The sequence below is a fragment of the Centrocercus urophasianus genome, unplaced genomic scaffold, assembly GCF_019232065.1.
Source record: "Centrocercus urophasianus isolate 14NV4802_14NV808 unplaced genomic scaffold, USGS_Curo_1.0 seq_13, whole genome shotgun sequence".
Lineage (NCBI taxonomy): Eukaryota > Metazoa > Chordata > Aves > Galliformes > Phasianidae > Centrocercus > Centrocercus urophasianus.
In genome coordinates this window covers 29,857,349-29,876,621 of record NW_024884475.1, presented here as the reverse complement: position 1 = coordinate 29,876,621, position 19,273 = coordinate 29,857,349, and the positions used below count along the sequence as shown (strand labels likewise).

Here is a 19,273-nt window from a genome sequence, read left to right as displayed (position 1 = left end):
CTTCAAGCTTTCTGTTCAGTGAAAGAAGCCATTCTCGGATTAGCAGCATGTCTTGCCAAGGTAGATGCATTTCTCACAAAAAAGCCTGGGAGTTACTATACCACTAGTCCATGAAATAAGTATTATGGGTCATTGACAAGATGAGTACAACCAGCTAAGCAGAAATAAACACATACGACATAAATCCGAAGCAAAACTACATAATCTGATAAACAAAGTGGAACTTCTTTATTGGTAGATCAGCTGAAAATCTGAAAAATCTGGTGTGGAAAAAAAACCACACCACAGGAAAAACTATTTCCCTTGTTTGTACCGTTCTCTGAATAAGATATTATTTTCTATGGGTTAGGATGAAATAACTTCAGGAAAGGGAAATGAAATCTCATCACTGTTGCTCTTGGTTTACTTTAAGGTACAGAGAAATTACACAAATTTCCAAAAAGTTACTTAAATATCACAGCTATTTTTCACTCTGGCATTGTGCTACTGCTATTTCCCAGGACCCACAGATTCTGACAACCTCCAGTGTGAAATGCACAGGAGGACACAAAAGATAATAAATGTTCATGTGTAGCACCCTTGAAAATTGAGCTGACTTTCCTTTACATCTCTAAATGACAGGTTACATCTGTGATTTCCAGAACAGATTTTATAGTGCTATCCATACTCATTTTAAGAATTGTGACACAAAAGGAAATTTCTTGAAGAAAAAGCTTGATCAGTTTGAAATTCAATAGGCTGTGAGTGATCACCTAATAGATGTAGTGAAAAGCTTGTCAGACTACTATGAACAACATTCTTTATACTTTCTCACATACATTTAGCTCATACAAATGGCTCAACGTTTCTCAAATGAGTTTTGGATGAGTGGAGAAGATTTAATGTACTCCTGAGCTGGAAAGCCCAGTTAATGTTGCATGTACACAGCTGGAAGGCTGCTTTACTGTTAAACACATAGCATTTTGTTTTAGGAAATAACCAGAGAAACACTTTAAGTGTCAGTTGGAATTTGCCATGATAATGAACAGGCCTTATAAAAAAGAAACTATTTATCACAGATATTTCCTGCAATTAAGAGATCTTAATCATCTGGAAATCATTTTCCTGGCATGTGTCTCTGAAATCTTTCTGACATTGCTACAAAATGCCCACAACTATCTTTTAACTTAAAATTCTGGAAATGACTAATTGTTTATTTTTTGATAAATTAAACTAAAGTTCATTCTATCAACAGACAGTCTTAAGGAAGTACAGTCTAATTAAGTAACTTCTTTACATCCTAGCTGGCTGCTTTGGAAACTGTCCTTCATTTTTAGGAGGAAGCTAGAAAAGGCAGGCAAGCTAGATGATGCACCTGTTATAATGGATATTATTTTATTTTATTTTATTTTATTTTATTTTATTTTTTCCAGGAATTACAATTTAGTAAACAATGAATGAAATTCAGAGCAATTACATATTTCTTTTAAGAGTAACACTTGCTTTTATATAATCTCAGGCAAAGGTGACTCCAAGCCGGCCATCTGCTAGAGTCATTATACAGCTCCATCCCCCCCACCCCCACATTATCTCACAAGTAGGTATCTTGCAAATATTTCATCTTTTCCTGAATATGCACTTTTCTGATTATGAAAGAATTTTCAGAAGAAAAACTGATGTATATTATTGGGGAATTTCATGGTAATTTTGAGAAATAGAGCTCTAGGAAACCCTAAAATCTAAAGGTTGTTCCATAAAAGTACAAATAAGCATCTAAGCACAAGGCATATCCACAAGGCTTTCTACCTTTTTTAAGAGAGGTTCATGAAAGGAAACTGCTATTACTCATTGTTTGTAGGAATGGTGCTTGGAACTCCTAGGAATTCATCAGCGTTCAGTGCTGTTCACAGGAAGAGGAATGATTTTAGCCCTCGGAGTCATAAGCCCATTTCTTCACAGATCAATTGTTTGCAACGGTTTGACACCTTCTTTCATAATGAGACCAAACACACATATTGAGCACATTCCAGACTGTATTGATCTGGAGGCTGTGGCATTACTTATCCACAAAAGGTGTGTGCTGACAGCACAGGCTGCAGCACAAATGCTTTGTTCTCAGTCCATCCCATGCTGGAGCAATTAAAGCTTTTAAAGAAAGGACTAGGAAAACTAATTTTTCAAAGTCAAACCATCATTTACCTTTCTGTTAACGTTGCCAACTAGAAGGTTGATTTTAGTACCTCTGTCTCCCAGTTACTGCTAGAAGCCACTGATTAATTCTCGACATTTTACTAAAGAGTTCAGGGTCAGTTACATTCTGGGTGGGGTTTTCTTAATTTTCTAAGACAATTAAAAAAGCTGGATTCTTCATTCCTGCTGAGCTCTTCTGGAAAACTTAAGACTTGTATGTCACTTTGCTTCTCATTTTGTCTCTCATCCTCCTGGCTCTGCTAGTTCCACTGCCCTATTTTCCTTATAAGTTTGCCTGAATTGAGGTAACAACAAAGAACAGAGAAAAGTTCCTCAAAATCCCCATGGTTTACAATGTAATCACCACCACCTTTCATAAGGTAACACAGACCCTTCCTATTCTGGAAAGAGAAGGAAAGCAAGAAGAAGAGCAGCACTTGGCAGATTCTTCACCACCAGCTCAAGCACACCTATGGGGTATCCTCTGCCTCATGGCCACAGGACTCTAGAAAACCAAGAAACCTACCACTGGAAATGGAGAAAGGCCACAGACACCTTACAGTGAGACAGAACGGAGAAGAGAAAAAAGAGCTGCTGTTTGTTTGCATCTCCCTGGGTGCTGTTGAAGGGCACCTCCCCAGCACCTAAAGAAGGGCGCTTCTTCAGTGTATGGGAGAATCTTCTGATGCTTTATGGTGGTAGGAAGGCACAAAAGCCATGCTTAAAGGACAGAATTAGAGAACTATGAAGCAGAAAGAGAACACACTTTAAAAAGTCTGAAATCAACCCATAGATTTCTTTTCAGTTTGCTTCTATTTTTATTATTTAGGTACGCACTACTGTTACTTTTCAGAAATATTCTCACTGTTGTATTTTACTAACACATAAATAGATGAAAATAACTTCAGCGATTAATTAAGAGTTTAAGAGATGCCTTTGCATTCAAGTCCATACATGTTTCCGCGAGAACATTATAGGCACTTGCCTACCTTTCAACCGTTAGCAAGTTCTATTTAACCAATTCTGTTCAGAGCCCAAATGAGAAGAACTAATCCCAGATGTAAGCAAAAGTTCGATAAACCTGGGATATAAAAGTGCCTGTGTGGAAAAATCTATTTTTACTGACCCTGCAGAACAACAGCATCAAAATAAACTTCTAGTTTTCAAACTAGAAATGTAGTTACCTACATTTAAAAAAAAAAACAAAAAGCAAAAAACTGCTCACACTCATTTCCTAACTTACAAGAACAAAAATAAGCTAAATACAGAGGCTTTGGTGAATAAAAATAAGTCATTTAGGTTTTCTCAGGTGTGGGGATAAATAAGATAAAGATAAAGATAAATAAACTGAAGATGAAGTTATCTGAAAGCAAGGCAAGCCTGCAGAAAGAAGTGCCCACTGCCTTCTCAATCCAGTTATCAAAGAAGTGTTACAAACATCAAACAAACATATCACCAAACTAGAACGAGATCACACACAGAAATCCATACAATCAAAGAAGTAATGTTCACCTGTAGAAGTACGAGCATCCCCTGACTGTGTTGTGAGTGAAGTGTTCCTGAGTCTTCTCATTTCCAAAGTCCTCTAATGGATCTGACCAGAGGATGTCACACATAGGTCCATATGCAGGTGGTTCCTTGAATCGATCTAACTAAGGAAAATAGGAGAGAAAGAAATACTAACTTCTTTCAACTACGTATCACAGAAATACTGATGAAAAGTTATTATTTTTCATTCCATAGGTTTCCAAAATAACATCCCAAACAAAGTACTTTACAGCTCTGGATGCTCTCTGCTTTAAAGCACTAGGATTTTGAGAAACAGTAAAATGGTCCTTGCTAACACTGATGAAGAGAAGTAATGGATACAATCAAAAAATGAAACATCATATGTGAATTTTGTGCGTTTTTAAATTTTTTTTTCTGATGTTTTTTACAAGTTGTTCTAGTGGCAAATAAAGATGGTACTTCTGTATTTTGTGATTTTTCAGATATCATGGCACTTGATTGATGTGCGTGAGGCACTACAAGAAAAAGATACAACACTTATTTCAAAACAAATTCCCTTTTTCTTTCAATATATTTTTAGGAAAAATACAACATTCACAACATAGCACTGGAACAGGCTGCTCAGGGAGGTTGTGGATTTTCCTTCTCTGGAGAGATTCAAGATACACATGGGTGCCTTCCTGTGCAGCCTGCTGTAGGGGGCCTGAACTTGATGATCTCTGGAGGTCCTTTCCAGCCCTTACAATTCTGTGGTTCTGTGATTCTCTACATTATAGAACCTTCCATATTTCTATTCTTTCCATAAACCCAGTCCTAATTAAAAAGCTAAAAATTTGTTTCTATCTGATCTCTGGTATTAAAAACTACAGCAATAAAGAATCATGTAGTTAGTAAGATTATAACAAATAGGGAAATATTAAAAAGCAGTATTCCTCTGTAAGCATCCTTTAACATAAAAACCACCCTTGTTGAGTGTAAGAATCAAGCAGCAGTCCAAAACATTCTCTACTCTCTCCATTAAGATCAAATAATGTTAATAACTAACATTAAAAAAAAAAAAAAGTAATTTTCAGGAAGAAAATAGTGGTCTTACATATTTGCAATGAGTGAAAAAGTCTTACTGAGACATCCATAAATTTAAATTTACCTTTGCACCCTCCTAATGAAATATTCATAGCATATCTAAACTTCTAACTTATTTCAGCTCTCTAGGCAATTAATGCTTTTGTAACTATAATTCACTTTAACTAAATAAAAATTCATAAATATGCAAAATCAATTTCTGCTGACTGCCAAAGATGAATAAACCTCTACCGGGGGGGGAAAGGAATGAAGACAATGACTCTAAGCTAGAATCTCAGCCCTCAACAATTTTGCTCTGCCACTGCATTGTTGCAAAATCAGCCAAATATTTAGGTTTTCTTTAGCTTAAAGAGATAGTGAACCTTTACCTCAGAAACAAAGCTTCACAGTCAGTAATTTTCAAAAGTGCAGTTAGTATCTCCATTTAATTGTATTTAAACCAAAACATGTCATTACTGGTTCCGGTATATTTTAAACCATATAAATATCTTACCAGGTTATAAATTAACCTCAGAATACAATTCATCTATAAAACTCAGAAGTAAGTACCCATATTTGCACATTTCAAAGTGCATGCAAGAAATAGAAATCCTTACTGCTAGAAACACTAAAGATGAATGGATCAAATATTTCTTTTTCAAAATATCAACTGAGATCTCTTTTTCCAAAACATCTGAATAAAAAAAATCATTGAAAATGTGCAACAACATGAGTACTTGAAGAAACCGACAGCACCTACGTGGGGATCAGTAAGTTGGAGCTTATGCTGTACTCTTGTATTATGAGAAGTTTCTTAATAGTTTTGACTATACTCACTGCTATCATATTACAATATCACAACTTCTGTTATAGGCCTTAAGTATCATGAATTTTTTTCTAGAACTGCCTTTTTTTCTTTTCTCCAAGAAAGTGCAGAATGCTATTATGTTGCAAGGAACCATCAGTTAGTACTCTTACAATGTGCTAACAGATCTTTCTTACACGAAACTAATGCTGTGTGTTCATTTGCTCCTACATACTTACTCACCTAACAATTAGTTTTTTTTCAGAACACAAAGATGATTAAGTTCTGTGCATTACTGGATGTTGGCGATTTCTTCACCTCAATAAAACAACATAGCACTAATTACAGCAATTCCTTTTGTGCTCTATTTAAAAAGACCTTTAAAAGGCAATAAGGTCAGTGCGAATATCAAAATGACATACAAGCATCTTACATGAAGGAAAGCAAGAAAGGATTCACATTCTGTTTGTCAGTGATTAACTGTTCACTCATTAGACCTGAGCACTACTCATACTTACTTTTCTGATGTCATCTAAGGTGTTGATCTCTGGAGACAAGCCGCCATGTACACACAGGAACTGTTGATTCATCAGAGCTGCCAAGGGAAGGCAGTCAAAGGCATCCATGCAGGCATCATATACTCGTTCTGAATATTTGATTTTACCTTTTAAAGATTAAAATGATAACAGAAAGTGCCATCAACACTTGAAAGGAAACCAGAAATTAGAATGCTGCTTAATTCCTTCATCTTGCTGCCACTACTCTCCTGTACTGAGGACTGCACCAAAACTTCCTTTGCGTAAAAAAAATCTTCGGGGTTATTGTTATTAATTGGAGGAAAAGTTCTTTATTCTCTAGTTAAGGTGAAAAATTCTGCAAAGTTTATGATGTTTCTCCAAAATACTGTAAATAAACAATTTTATATTCTATTATTGTCTGCCATGAAATCTATATAACAAGCTTTAATAAAGTTTGCTGAATGATAATCAGCTACTACATTTTCACTCAAAGCTCTCAAAGTAATCAGAAGCTCAGTCCCTTATAAATAATTATCTACAGAAATACCATTATGAAATGAATGGGGTGGTACAATGAAGCTGAAATGTTAATTTACCAATACAGATATTGAAGTCAGCAAACCATGAAGCCTTCAAGCTAATTAACATTTCCTTTATACTCACTGCTAAGCAGGCAACAGAGACTTATGGCAATAGCTTCAGTTTACAACCACGGGAAAAAAATGTTTAATTACACAAGTAAAGGTCTACATCTAATGAGCTTCTGTGTGTCACTGCACCTCTTCTTGCAACAAAGAAAAAGAATTCCCTCAAAAAGAGTGTCAGCATACTTACAAGGTAAATGTGAACATGCCATGTTTCTAAGCAGCATTAGCTCTGAGTCTAATCCCCCTCTCCACCACTGAAACACCCTCCCCAGACCCTCCAGGATGATTGCCCTCTCAGGGAGCATGGATGACAGATTAACATTATGTAAACATTAAGTGACTTAAAAATTATTGGTATAAAGCAAGCATCAAATACAAAATAACAAACTGAAGCTGTTGAATAGGGAGTTAAGACAAGAAAAGTTAGAAGGTACACTTACATTCTTGCTTAAATGTGAAATACTCTGTTAAATGTCTACATTCATGATTCCCACGAAGTAAAAACAGTGTTTTGGGGTAAAGGATTTTCAAGGCCCACAAGTACAGCACACACTAAAAAGCAGAAACAAGACAGAGAAACAGAATTCATGATCCATTATGAAATTCAATCACTGTGTTTCTCAAACTGAGAAAAAAAAAAAAAAAAACAGAAAAAAAAAGTCAAGCAAGCAAAAGTAGTAGTTATGTGAAACATTTACTTTCAACAGTTAAATGTCACTGTTCACAGATACATTTCAAACATTTCTCTGTGCTTCAATCTGGACTGGTAGAAGCTACTGTCAGTATTCTGTACTGCAGTTGCTCACACTGGGTAAATCCCTGTTCAGCCTTCACTTGCGAGAGTTTTCAAGAAGCAGTGTCGTGCATCCCTAAAACACCACGAGTGTGCTCCACCTGGAAGGTCAGACAGAAATCTGCAGTGGAAACAATTTCACAGGAAGATCTGCATTTCCTGATTGAAGAAAGAGTTGCCATAGAACAATTTAACCCACACTTCAGGAAATACCTTAGCTTCCAGTGCTACAATTTCTGTTACCTCTTGTAACAAGCACTTGGTTATTATTCACTTAATCCTGTTCTGTGCAAGTGATTGAGAAAAAAAAAATCCACCAAGCCCTTGTGTTAAATGAAGTTACTCCAAAGCTTCAGAAAAGCCTTCTGTTTACCAGAAGATTTCTATTTGAGAGAATAATTCTTCAAAGCATGGTTTTAAAACAAATAGGACTTGAAGGAGCTAGTCTCTGCTCAGACCTCCAGAGACCACCTGAATAAAATAGCTGTGTTGAGCCAAAACTGGCATGGCAACATAGCTCTTGACAGATGAGCATACTTGCAACTTTTGTGGAATATTTATCACGTGCACATGATGGCCCTGGCTTCCAGGAGAGCTGATAGAAGTATGGCCATCCTATGTCACTCCAGGAGAGTTCACTGTTCAGTCTTCCCAACGCTAACGAGGCAAGCAGCTTGCTGTTGGGAAGAATTCTCCAGGGGCTGCGATGGCCTCAGGAAACATGAGCTATGAAAATGGTCTGAACAGTTTTTCCTCCAACCCTTCCTTTCTTAAACATTCTTAAACATTCACTTAATGCAGATTTGTTGCACAAGACATAAAAGGTATATTTTGCATTTGCAGCTGTCCACTAATACCCCCCTTCATTCCGCCAGGGGAATTTATTTACCTTAATAACAAAAAGCTTGGAAACTCAATGTACTTATAGTAGTGGTTTCTGTTTAACACAAATCATCATTTTTGTCAGTTCAACACCTTTAAATGTGTATAGTATGAATTTTCTTCTACAATTCAGAATGTCTTGATAAAAAGAAACAGAAAATTTATGGTAATCATATCTAAACATTTCGATTTCTGCTCTCATTTGCTAAACAGTCATCATCTCAAAAAAATTTTTATATTTGTGCTAAGATTCACACTCTCTACAGATAATTATATAGCAGCAGGAGTTTTATAATACTGCACTTTATGTTGAATTTATTACGCGTAAACATCTAGATGCTGTCTGGACTTCCTAATTTGTTTGTTTATTCTGAGGCTTTATAGGCAAGGTAAGAAGTAGTGAAGTTACAGGCAGGACTTGAAAATTCAGTCTTCCCATTTGGGAAAACAAGGAAGAGTTTCCTGAGCTCACATCACTTTCTCCATCCACTGGACCCTACTGCCACCCCAAGCAGTGAGAAGAGATGGCCCAATGCCAGGAACACTACAGTGATCATCATCCAGATGGAAATGAGAGCATTAGGTCACAGGACTTAATGGCCTCAAGGTGCACCGGGAGAGCTTTAGGTGGGAGTTAGGAAGAATTTTGTCACGTAAAGGGTGGTTGAGCAGTGGTATGTGCTGCTCAGGGCAGTGGTAGAGTCCCCATCCCTGGAGAAATGCATGAGCAATGTCCTTTAGTGCCACGCCAAGTGGTGGGGTTCAGTATGTGCTGATGGTTGGGCTTTATGATCATAAAGGTCTTTTCCAACCTAGATAGTTCTATGAAGTATGGCCCAAAACAATGAGGAAGAGCGTCCCTAGGGAAGGCTTTCTGAAGCTTGTACAGAAAGAAAAGACTTATCTTTGAGGATTTCACTTTGCTGGGGAAGGAAGCCTGGACTCCTCTGTCACCAGCAGAATTCTCTAAATCTGATAATAATTGATAGGTTTCATCATTATTCCAAGGACCCTTGGAACACTCAAATTCTTTTAACTTATTACTTAATGCAAAAAATTGATGTAAATGCTGTGAGACAAGATGACTAAAATAATGCCTCCATTCATACATGAAAAGTTCTAACTTGCAAGAAGTTATACTGAAGCTACCCTAGAGCTTCTAGTTCTGCCAAAATCACTTTATAATTTGGGAAAGTACAATGACTACTGGAAAGATGAAGTGCTTTATTAAGAAATAGAGTGGCTTAGATTTTCTTTTAAAAGTTTACAGTTTCATAAAGTCCTGGCAAAATTGAAGTAAGCACAAGATACTTAAAATATCATCCAGGTCTAGAAAGCTAGGCAAATAAGGAAAACTAAGTTTTATCTTTTAATTTTTTTGTGTGTGCTTGTTACTTGCTTATGCACAGATCACTTATATTTGCTTAATCACACTCTTATTCTTCCATGGTTTCCTTGGAAGCATTCAAGAGAACCAGACAGAAAAGGGGAAATCAAGGCAGTCCAGAGTGTTCTGCGTTTCCAAGCCACTATTCAAGTAGCATAATCCCAACATTCACAGTTTGTGTAGTTTTCAGTGCTGTCATATTTAAGCCTTATTTTATTTAGATAAATCCTTTATTTTTTTCTCTTTTCTGTTAAGGAGTCCAGTAACACACTATTATAATAAACAAGAACTAATTAGCAGATTTTTCTTTCAAACTAAACAAATATGAGGTGGCATCTTCATCACCAGGAAAAAAAGGTCTGTGCAATTAAATGCTGTGTAAGTCAAAGATGCACATTTTTCAAATTAGACAAGGGATTTAAATCCTTTGTCATATGCTGAATTGGGGCTTTCTTACACTTTGATACCTCCCCACCTTCTGAAAAGGGAAAACAAAAGCCCCAAACCTTTTGCGTGAATCTCATATTAAGCACTCAAAGTAATGATGAAAAACAGTCACCATTGCTGCTAATGATAGCACAGCCCTCTGCCTCCTGTATGCTCCTTTGACAAGTGTGCACAGCCAATTCTGTGAAAGCTGAAGATCACTGTTAGCTCTGTGGCTCTATAAAAGTAACAGAAAATAACTCTCTACCAATGACTGATGCCACTGTGCACTCCCCCAGCAGATGAAGTTCAGTGTGAATAAACATAACATAATTCATACTGGAAAAGATAACTTGAGCCATGCATTACAAAGGTCTCTACTGCTCTGTGAACTGTGGAGTAACAGCACAACTCCTTCATAGCGTCTGTAGCCAAAACAATCCAGTGATGCAAATCCTTTTCTGAGTTCCCATTTCTTGAGGACAAGGAAGAAAGCATCACACACCACCGAAAATAAGAAAAGATTGCACTGACTTCACTGCAACCAGTTTTGCATTTATTTCCCACCCTTTCTCTTCTTTTCTCCAGCTTTTGGGACATAAACGATGATCTCTTCTCTCAAGGCTTAGCTGGGAAACAGACAGTAAGGCAGTACAACCAGATCTTCAGTGTCAACTTACAGACAGTCTTTTTGCCAGTGTAAGATACTTTTCTAATTGATGTAAGATCAATAGCCAAATTCTTCAGACTCTCTGCAAACACCTCACTTTTTTCTTGCTAGACATACAACAAAAGCAGTTTCTCCATTTTGGAATTTCAGTCTGTATTTGGGATATGAAAAAGTATGCACATTTTCAGTTCTGTTCATTTTGTTTAATTCAACTAATCTCAACAAAACTCATGTCAAAACTGATCAGATTGCATGATATTCAATTCAAATTTAAGCCTGTGTGTTTTTATGAGGGATGGGGCAGGAAGAGAATTCCAACAGTTAATATTAATGCATAACATTAATGCATTATATTTGGTATTTACTATGGTGGCTGTTTCTCAAACATCAATGAAAAGCAGTCTACATGCATACTCTACACTGCATCAGTCACATATGACTTTTGAAACAGCCTTCAGACTCAGGTAAAGATCAGATATTCTTCCTTCCAACTCATTCCAGCAGACCCACATATGAGCTAACTATGCTTTGGATTTAGAAATAAAAATAATTTTAAAATTACTTTAAAATATTTATTTTATCCATGACCATAACCTAGTCTGAAAAGGAAAGCTGAAAGGTTTCTACTCTGCAGCCAAAACCCTGGAACAGTGGAACAGTACACAAGCAGTCTGGAAAGGTTATCAGCTACAGAGCTGAGGAAGCAAGTGCACCACATCAGATACTGCAGCTTGCAAAAGTCTGTTATTCTAAGTGAAGAAATAGTCAGCTCTGCCAGAAGACCATGTGGAAAAGACAGCACAGCTAAGGGATAAAGATTTGGTCTGTGCCAAGAGAGCTCCTCTCATTCTAGCTACAGTTTTTAGATGGTTTTTTGTTTTGTTTTGTTTTGTTTTTTTGTTTTGTTTTTTTTTTGTTTGTGTGTTTTTTGTTTTTTTTTGTGGTGGCCATTGTAATTTCTTTACTGGTCTCTCTCCCTCTCTTCCTATAGCAACTTACTTAGAAGTAATCTTATAGGCTAAAATGCTCTCTTCAAGCAATGCTGCTAACTCTGCCTGGTAAAAACAGAGCACGCGCATGAAGGATTGAACCCCTGGATCAAAAGCTCAGTGCAGCAAGAACTGTCATTTCTGCTGAGTGCCTTACGCAAACACTTTTCTCTTTTTCCCTCTGCATTATCAAATGCTTTCCACCTACCTAATGCAATTTCTTCTTCTGTTCTTCATGATAATAGCTTGCATTATATAGCACCTTTCATCCAGAAGAATCCCAAATGCTTTCCAGCCCACAGACAGGGATTATCTCGCCCACTGCCAGAACTCAGCTAGGTCTAGGCTCAATGGTGTCACTTTTACACTAGAGATCGCACAGCAACCGAAGGGGATTTTAAAAAGCTTGTATTACTTGTGATTACTACCTTGGACCACCTACTTAATTATTTTGGAAAGACCCCAGAACTGCAGTTGTTTCATCTATGCTGGCAGAAAAGGGAGCCAACAGACAGAATAAAGAGGGTATAAGTGTGGTGGAAATATGCACTGAGCCACGGTAGGACCGTTTTTCCACTAGGACCTCTAAGCCAGCACGAAGTCCTGGCAAGGGCAGGGGCCTGCTAAATGTGCTCCGGACCCCTTCTTCTCTACAGAGCATCCCCAAGCCTGCCAAAGCACATTCCTCCTGTTTTCCTTTCCTTGTCAGTACTTATTCTGTTAAGTTCATGCCTGAATGCATAGCTGTAAATCCAAATACAGTTATGAAACAGTATGCCTTTTCTTTCACAGGCATTCTTTAATCAAGGTGACAGGTGGAGAGAATCAGTTATGCACCAAAAAAAATAGTAATCTGAGAACCCTACATACAAAAAGGAATAATGTAAGTGACAGTTCAGATATTTCCTTTGCGCTGATAGGAGCCAGCACTGCTCCCAGTGAAAAAGCAGTGTTCCAGAATGGAAAATCTAAATGCAGAATATAGTATATGTATGTGCAGATTGCTAAATGAATTATTTTAAGGGGCTTATTCCCCACCCATAAGCTATTTTGCTTTTATATGACTTGCTCATCTTTAGTCAGTAATAGCTCTGCAATAAATTCTGGCAAACTGTTGGACGGGCACTTGAAAACTGAAGCAGATCATTTGCCCTAACTCTTGTATTAAAAACACGTAAAGAAATGGAAACAAAACTCAAATCTTCCAGATACAACTTGGCACAGTCCAAGTCTTCAGGAGATATGAATGAGGCTGGCACATCTGAAAAATGGCAGCTCAGGATTCAGCTGCACAGTAGAACGAGCCTGTGAAGCCCCCTTCCACATTCCCAGCATTCCCCCAGCAGCCACACAGTGAAGGGTTGACCCACAGCTGACCTGTGAGATGGGATCAAGAAAACACACCTCAAAAGAAAGCAGGAAGCTTTGACTCCAGCGTAAGACTAATCCTGCCTATATTCATGATTTACAATAGGTGGACAAAAACCTTGCAGATCTTGAGTTTTTAGAGCTTTTGCACTTGGAACAGTGTTTTTCTACGTGTAGAATGTTTCACCTCCCAAAGATTCTGTTAGCATTTTAAAGTAAGTTTTAAAATCAGCCAATAAAGCAGAAGCAGTTTTATAGAACCTTATTTTTAAGGCAATTCATACTGTAAAAATAGAACTGGCTAGACAATGCACTGATCCATTTTACAAACACGTAAGTAATTCAGATGCCTGGAACTATGCTTTTTATATTGATAAGACAGAAGTGTACTAAAATGTGCTTTGCAAAATGAAACATCAATGCAAGCTGCCACCTTATCAACAGGTACATAACCATGTATAACAGGACCAACATTGCTTTTAATATGATTGGTATTTTCCCTCATCTTGGGGGGGAAGTTCAAGTCCAAATTTTACAGAGAAAATACTTGAGCTGTAACTCAAAAGCTATTACAAGGCTTTCTGACTGGTTCACTCAGTGACCAGATCATCTATGATCAGATGAACTTATCTAGATCAGATTTTATTTGACAATTGAGCACCTCAACTGTCAGTTTGCAAAACCAAACAGCAAAACAGAACAAATTCAGTTTCTCTCGAGAGCACTGCAGCAACGCACTTATGCCCAGTATTTGACTTTCTTCTTGTAAAAGGTTTGGATGGGACATTGGGCAAGATCTTTCCTTCACAAGGCCACTAATGATACTATAATTTGACCTCCACATTCCACATCCTGTGTCTGCACAAGGTCTCAGCACCTTCAGCAGGTCACACGTGCATCACTGCTCTGTGGATTCAAGTGCTAAATCAAGAGCCAGAGATCATGTGCCACACAACCTGTACCTAAACAGAAGCCAATCTTCCCAGCACGGTGTGTTATCTGCTTACTTTTGTTCTCTCTCTCCTGACCTAGTCCTTCCATTTCATAACTCAGGAAAAAACATCAGGGAGTCCAACTATATGTGAGTTACACATTTAATTCCTCCATCTCTTTCCTAATAGTTCTTGTGTATTCACTCTATTTAACTTGTGCAAGCTGCAGAGCAGATTGCCTTCTGTGCTGTCCTAGAAGGGTCACTAGAAGTACCAAGGCCTGTCCTTCATCATCTTTCCAGCACAGATAGAGTGGGATTTGTCTGGACGTCACCTCAGTGACACGTTACACGGACCTCTTTTGCTCATGGTGGTGTCTGCAAAGAGCCTCAGCATTCCTGAACTCACTAAATTAGTATGCCAAATACATACAACAGTCTGCAAGCAGATTCACAGTCAAAAACAGACATAAGAAACTTACTTCAATGCTGAAGTACCCTCTGTCCACATAGTCCCCCAGGAAGAGATACCGTGTGTTGGCAGGAGAACCTCCCACTTCGAACAGTTTCATCAAGTCAAAGAATTGGCCATGGATGTCTCCACAAACTGAAAGAAAAAAAAAAGTAATATTCAGTGTAACCATGTTATAATCATCTTATACACCCACATTCTGAGGTCAGTCTCTTGTAAGAAATTATGACAACATTGTGTATGGTTCTCTAGTTAAGTGATCACTGAAAACTGGCAGTTCAGCAAAAGGTGTTTTTTAAGGACCTGAATCCACTTAAGCGTGCAAAAGGTGACCAACTAATGAAAGTAGAGCTATCAAGTGAATCTGAACTACATTTATTTTCACATTTCTGTCCATTTCTTCTGACACCCAACAGAACACAAAACAGCTGTGATGGCAAAAAGATGAGCAAAAGATGGTCTGAAGAGAAAACGAGGTTATTGATCAAGCGAGGTTACTTTCTCTTTCACCACCATACCTATGCTTGTCTGAAGTTCAGATGAACATGACTAGCCTTTCTACAAAAGGAGAAGCACGCCAATCCTGTGTATGCTCATGCTGCAACTGACTAATTTTGGACTTCTTTAGAATGGGAAGAAACCAGAGAAGAAAATGGCCTGTTTTTCTAAAGCATGTCTTCAACAAGACAACACCGATTTTTCATACTTTCACCCTTACCACTTTATTTAACCTTGTATGATTAAGAATTGTTTCGCTTTATTGGGATAAAGTCAGTCTAACAAGCTCTAAAAAGAACACCTCCCAAAAACAACACCAGACAGCACAGATGATGTGCAGCCCAGGCTAAATGGAGATGGCTCTTGGTACATCTTAGATTTAACAGATTGGCTCTGCTATCTTGTGAAACTTCAGCTTTCCCCAACTGGTGGATGATTTTAAACCTCTTCAGGAAGGAAGCAGAGGCTTTTGCAGTCTCCCATAGAAGTTTAACTAACAATGCTGTGTCGAAACCTAGTTAGTTTTGCTTTGTTTTGTTTCCTCTAACTAAGGGAGATGGGGAAAAAAAAACAACCAAACACCCAACTTAGGGTCAAGACCAGGCCTTTTCAGGCAACAAGCTTTGACAAAGAAAACACTAACAACCTTCAGGCCTGAAAACGGAAGAGATAAAGACCTCTGCAGCTCAGTCTCCCACGAGAGCAGTCTGATAACATCTGTCAAACACAGCCATCAGTAGGGCAATATCCATATCAATTTTAGGCTGGTCCTGTTTAAATGTTTTCTCCAATGCTACTCTATTTCCAAAGTGAACAACACTGTGGTAACAAACCTGTTTATTTATCACATTTTCACAAGCTTCTAATGCAAAGCAGCTTCTCCAGTGCACAGGCCTCAGGCGAAGGCAAAGAAGCCTGCATGAATTCAATGCCTCCCATTTTTTTAGGAGGGCTGCTCATATAAAATAGGAGTAATACCTCCTATTTTCTTGCACTGTTACATCAGAGGCAGATGGTGGTTGTACGACAATAGAGGCTGAACCTTCCCAGCAATATCCTGTACGTTTTGTTACTGTACAACAGATGGCAGCAGAGGGACAGTCGCACAAAATGGCATCTGATGTAGGAGAGCATATGAAGCAAAGGTGTGTCACTGAATTCCTCCATGTAGAAAAAACCGCACTCACTGACATTCATCGACACTTGCTGAAGCCTAAAGAGTGGATGTGAGCACACTGAAGCAGTGGGTGGTGCATTTCAGCAGTGGTGGCAGAGACATGAAAGACAAGCCACATTCCAGATGGCCATGCACAGCTGTTAGATCACAAAATGATGAGCACCTCAGTCAGCTCCTCCATGTGAATCAGCTAGTGATGGTGACTATGATGAAAAGTAATGTTCTGTAGCTGAGAATGTGCTCCATCAAACAGTGTTACTGTGCTCTTTGTATCTGATGTAGTTTCTATGGGAATACATAGGAGGCATTACTTTCAAAGCGCCCTACACAGAACTGGCTCTCCCTTCAGCAACTCAAAAGTTGTGATTTGCAGAATGGAAGAATGATAACAAAGAGGCTGAATAAACCAGGTGACAAAGATAGACCTTATCTTGCATCAGCAACACAACTTATTTGCTGCTAACAGTAAAGTCATTAGACTTCAGATATTCTCCTTCAAGTAACAGAGCTTTTGTTGTCAAGTGGTATTCTCATTTGAACTTTTAAAATCTGGAAGTCAGTACCAAAGGTTTTGTTCCATCACAGATTAATATACCTCAAACTTATCTCATGCCCTGGAAAAGTCACATCTCCCCATAAATAAAAAAGGATTATCCAGAATAACAGTTGCAACCCCATATTCAACAAACTGGCTGTGCAAGATCCCTATACTTTGTCTTTCACTTCAGCTCAGTGTCACATTACACTATTTACTTACAGTACTTCCCTCTGAATGTCTAGGTTAACAACAGGATCAATGTAACATGGACACACCATGCAAAACCTATCTAAACAAAATTAACAAAACACATAAAAAGCACTGATCTTGCAGTCACTGCTTCCATAAATGTTTATGAGAAATTGGTGGCAATTTACGAGTGCTGGTTAGCTGAGCAGCTTTCTATAACAACACAGTATTTTCCCCACTAACTAGTATACAGTACTGTTATCATTGCTTCATTATATTGCATAATCTCTTTTCCCAAGTTGATTTTTCCTCATCAGTTATAGATGACAGCCTTCACGTTGTAGTCATCAGCTGATAGAATTTCTGGCTAAGAAAAACAAGTGCAAACATTTACACAAAATAATCACAATTTAAACCTTCTAGTAGCATAAAAACACTCTTATTTCTCTAAAAATAAAATTACATTTGTGTACGCCAAAGGAAAAGTGTTTTTATCATGTTTTTTGTTTGAACAAATTCATCTACCGAAACCAGGCACGTTGCTCAACTGCACTCCTCTGCACGGACACTGTGGGAAGATGGAAGACACGTGATGTGTTGATGGCCAGGCAATCTGCTTGCCCAGCCTCCAGCAGCAAGCTTTCCCTTACATAACTGTGCAGTTCTCCTAATTATCACCCGCCCCCATTTGCTGCAACTGTAAAAAGCCTGAAGTTGAACAAAATTGAAAGACTTGAAAGGGATTTAACTTTTGCTCTTTCACAAAAGCACCAAAAAACAACTAAGTATTTATTTCTCTGTGATTGGACATGTAAACAAACAGACATCATGACAGAGAAACCAATGGGTTGAAAGGCTTTTTTCAAGTAGATGCATGTCCACGAGTTTGTTGGAAGTCAGAAAAGCAGAGCACAAGCCAGTACAGAAGGACATAAATAACACCAGAGTGTTGCAATCCCATGACTTGTAAAATTCCAAACTAGACTGGAGAGTCAATAGCTGATGAAAACTCTAGGCATTTTACACAGAGCAGCCTATTTTTCCATACTTGAGAGTAGATTCAGAAATATATAGAAGAACAAAAGAGAAAGCTAAAAAGCCTTCAAACCAAATCTTGCCAAGCAATTACAGCAGTTCCAAAATAGGAGTGTAACGTCAGCAGGTAAAAGTGGTGGGCACAAGAGAAGATGCTCAAAATTGAGAGTTAATAGTGGGATTTAATTTACACAATCAAATCCCAGAATTCCTACTGAAAGATCACAATGTTACACGTAGGTAATCCAATCAGCATTTTGCTTTGGAATAGCATGAAATAGCTTAAGGATCCCACACTTTCCAGGTTTGAGCATGCAGACCTGAAGCATCCTTTCAGCATTAAGTCTGCATACCCACCTTCCGATGGATGGTCTTATTCAGAAATAAATTAAGGAGAAATGTGCTAGGAACCATACACAGTAACTCCATCCTTCGTTTGAAATTAACTGATTTTAGAGCTATAGTTTTTCCTTCTTTCTTCTCCACCAGTAAACCCTTACTAATATAATACCTGGAAGATTTCCCAGGCAGCTGAATCAATGCTTCATCTTTCATTTGGTGAGGACGGAATTGTATTTCCATTCATGAAGGCAGAAGCATCCATCAGTCACTGCTCTGCTATGTCCTTTCATGTCTCAGAGCTTCTGATCACTCTCACTGTGAGACTGCAGTCCAGTCTCACAAACAGCTCACAGCATACCACACCTGCTTTACATTGCAATAAGTTCACCACCTTCCCCCTTCATGTTACAGATGAAAATTTTGAAAGCAAACTATTTGTTGTAGGTTCGTGCTTACTCTTAAACAAGCATTGCCACTGCATCTATGGATGCTTTTCATTTTGCTGAAAACTTGCCTTTGCATACTCATGAATGCTCTCTCTTTAGACACTGGAACACTTGTGACTGAACCACATATTCAGCAAAATATTTAACTTTTTTCCCTTAAATGATAACAAAATAAAACCTCTCCAACAGCACAGCAAAAGCAGGAAATTCAATTCTTAATTAACATCTCAGTTAAAAGCAGCTGTGTTTGTACAAAACAAATTGTTCAAGAAGAGCACTGCACAGTATGTCATCTACTAGGATTGCACATAGAATCTACAAGGTTGGAAAAGACCTCTAAGATCATGTAGTCAAACCATCAACCCATCACCACCATGCTCACTGAACCATGTCCCTAATGGCCACACCTAGATGTTTCCT

At 38.1% G+C, this 19,273-nt stretch overlaps 1 protein-coding gene across 1 annotated transcript in view; it reads right to left on the bottom strand.

Moving 5' to 3' along the window:
• Window positions 1-19,273, bottom strand: part of PPP3CA (protein phosphatase 3 catalytic subunit alpha) — a 189,831-nt gene that overhangs the window by 40,420 nt on the left and 130,138 nt on the right. The window contains exons 3-6 of the mRNA XM_042812207.1: window positions 14,639-14,763; window positions 7,151-7,262; window positions 6,064-6,209; window positions 3,682-3,821 (exon numbers count right to left, since the gene is read on the bottom strand). Coding sequence (XP_042668141.1) covers window positions 3,682-3,821; window positions 6,064-6,209; window positions 7,151-7,262; window positions 14,639-14,763 — 523 coding nt within the window. The remainder of the gene's footprint in view (window positions 1-3,681; window positions 3,822-6,063; window positions 6,210-7,150; window positions 7,263-14,638; window positions 14,764-19,273) is intronic.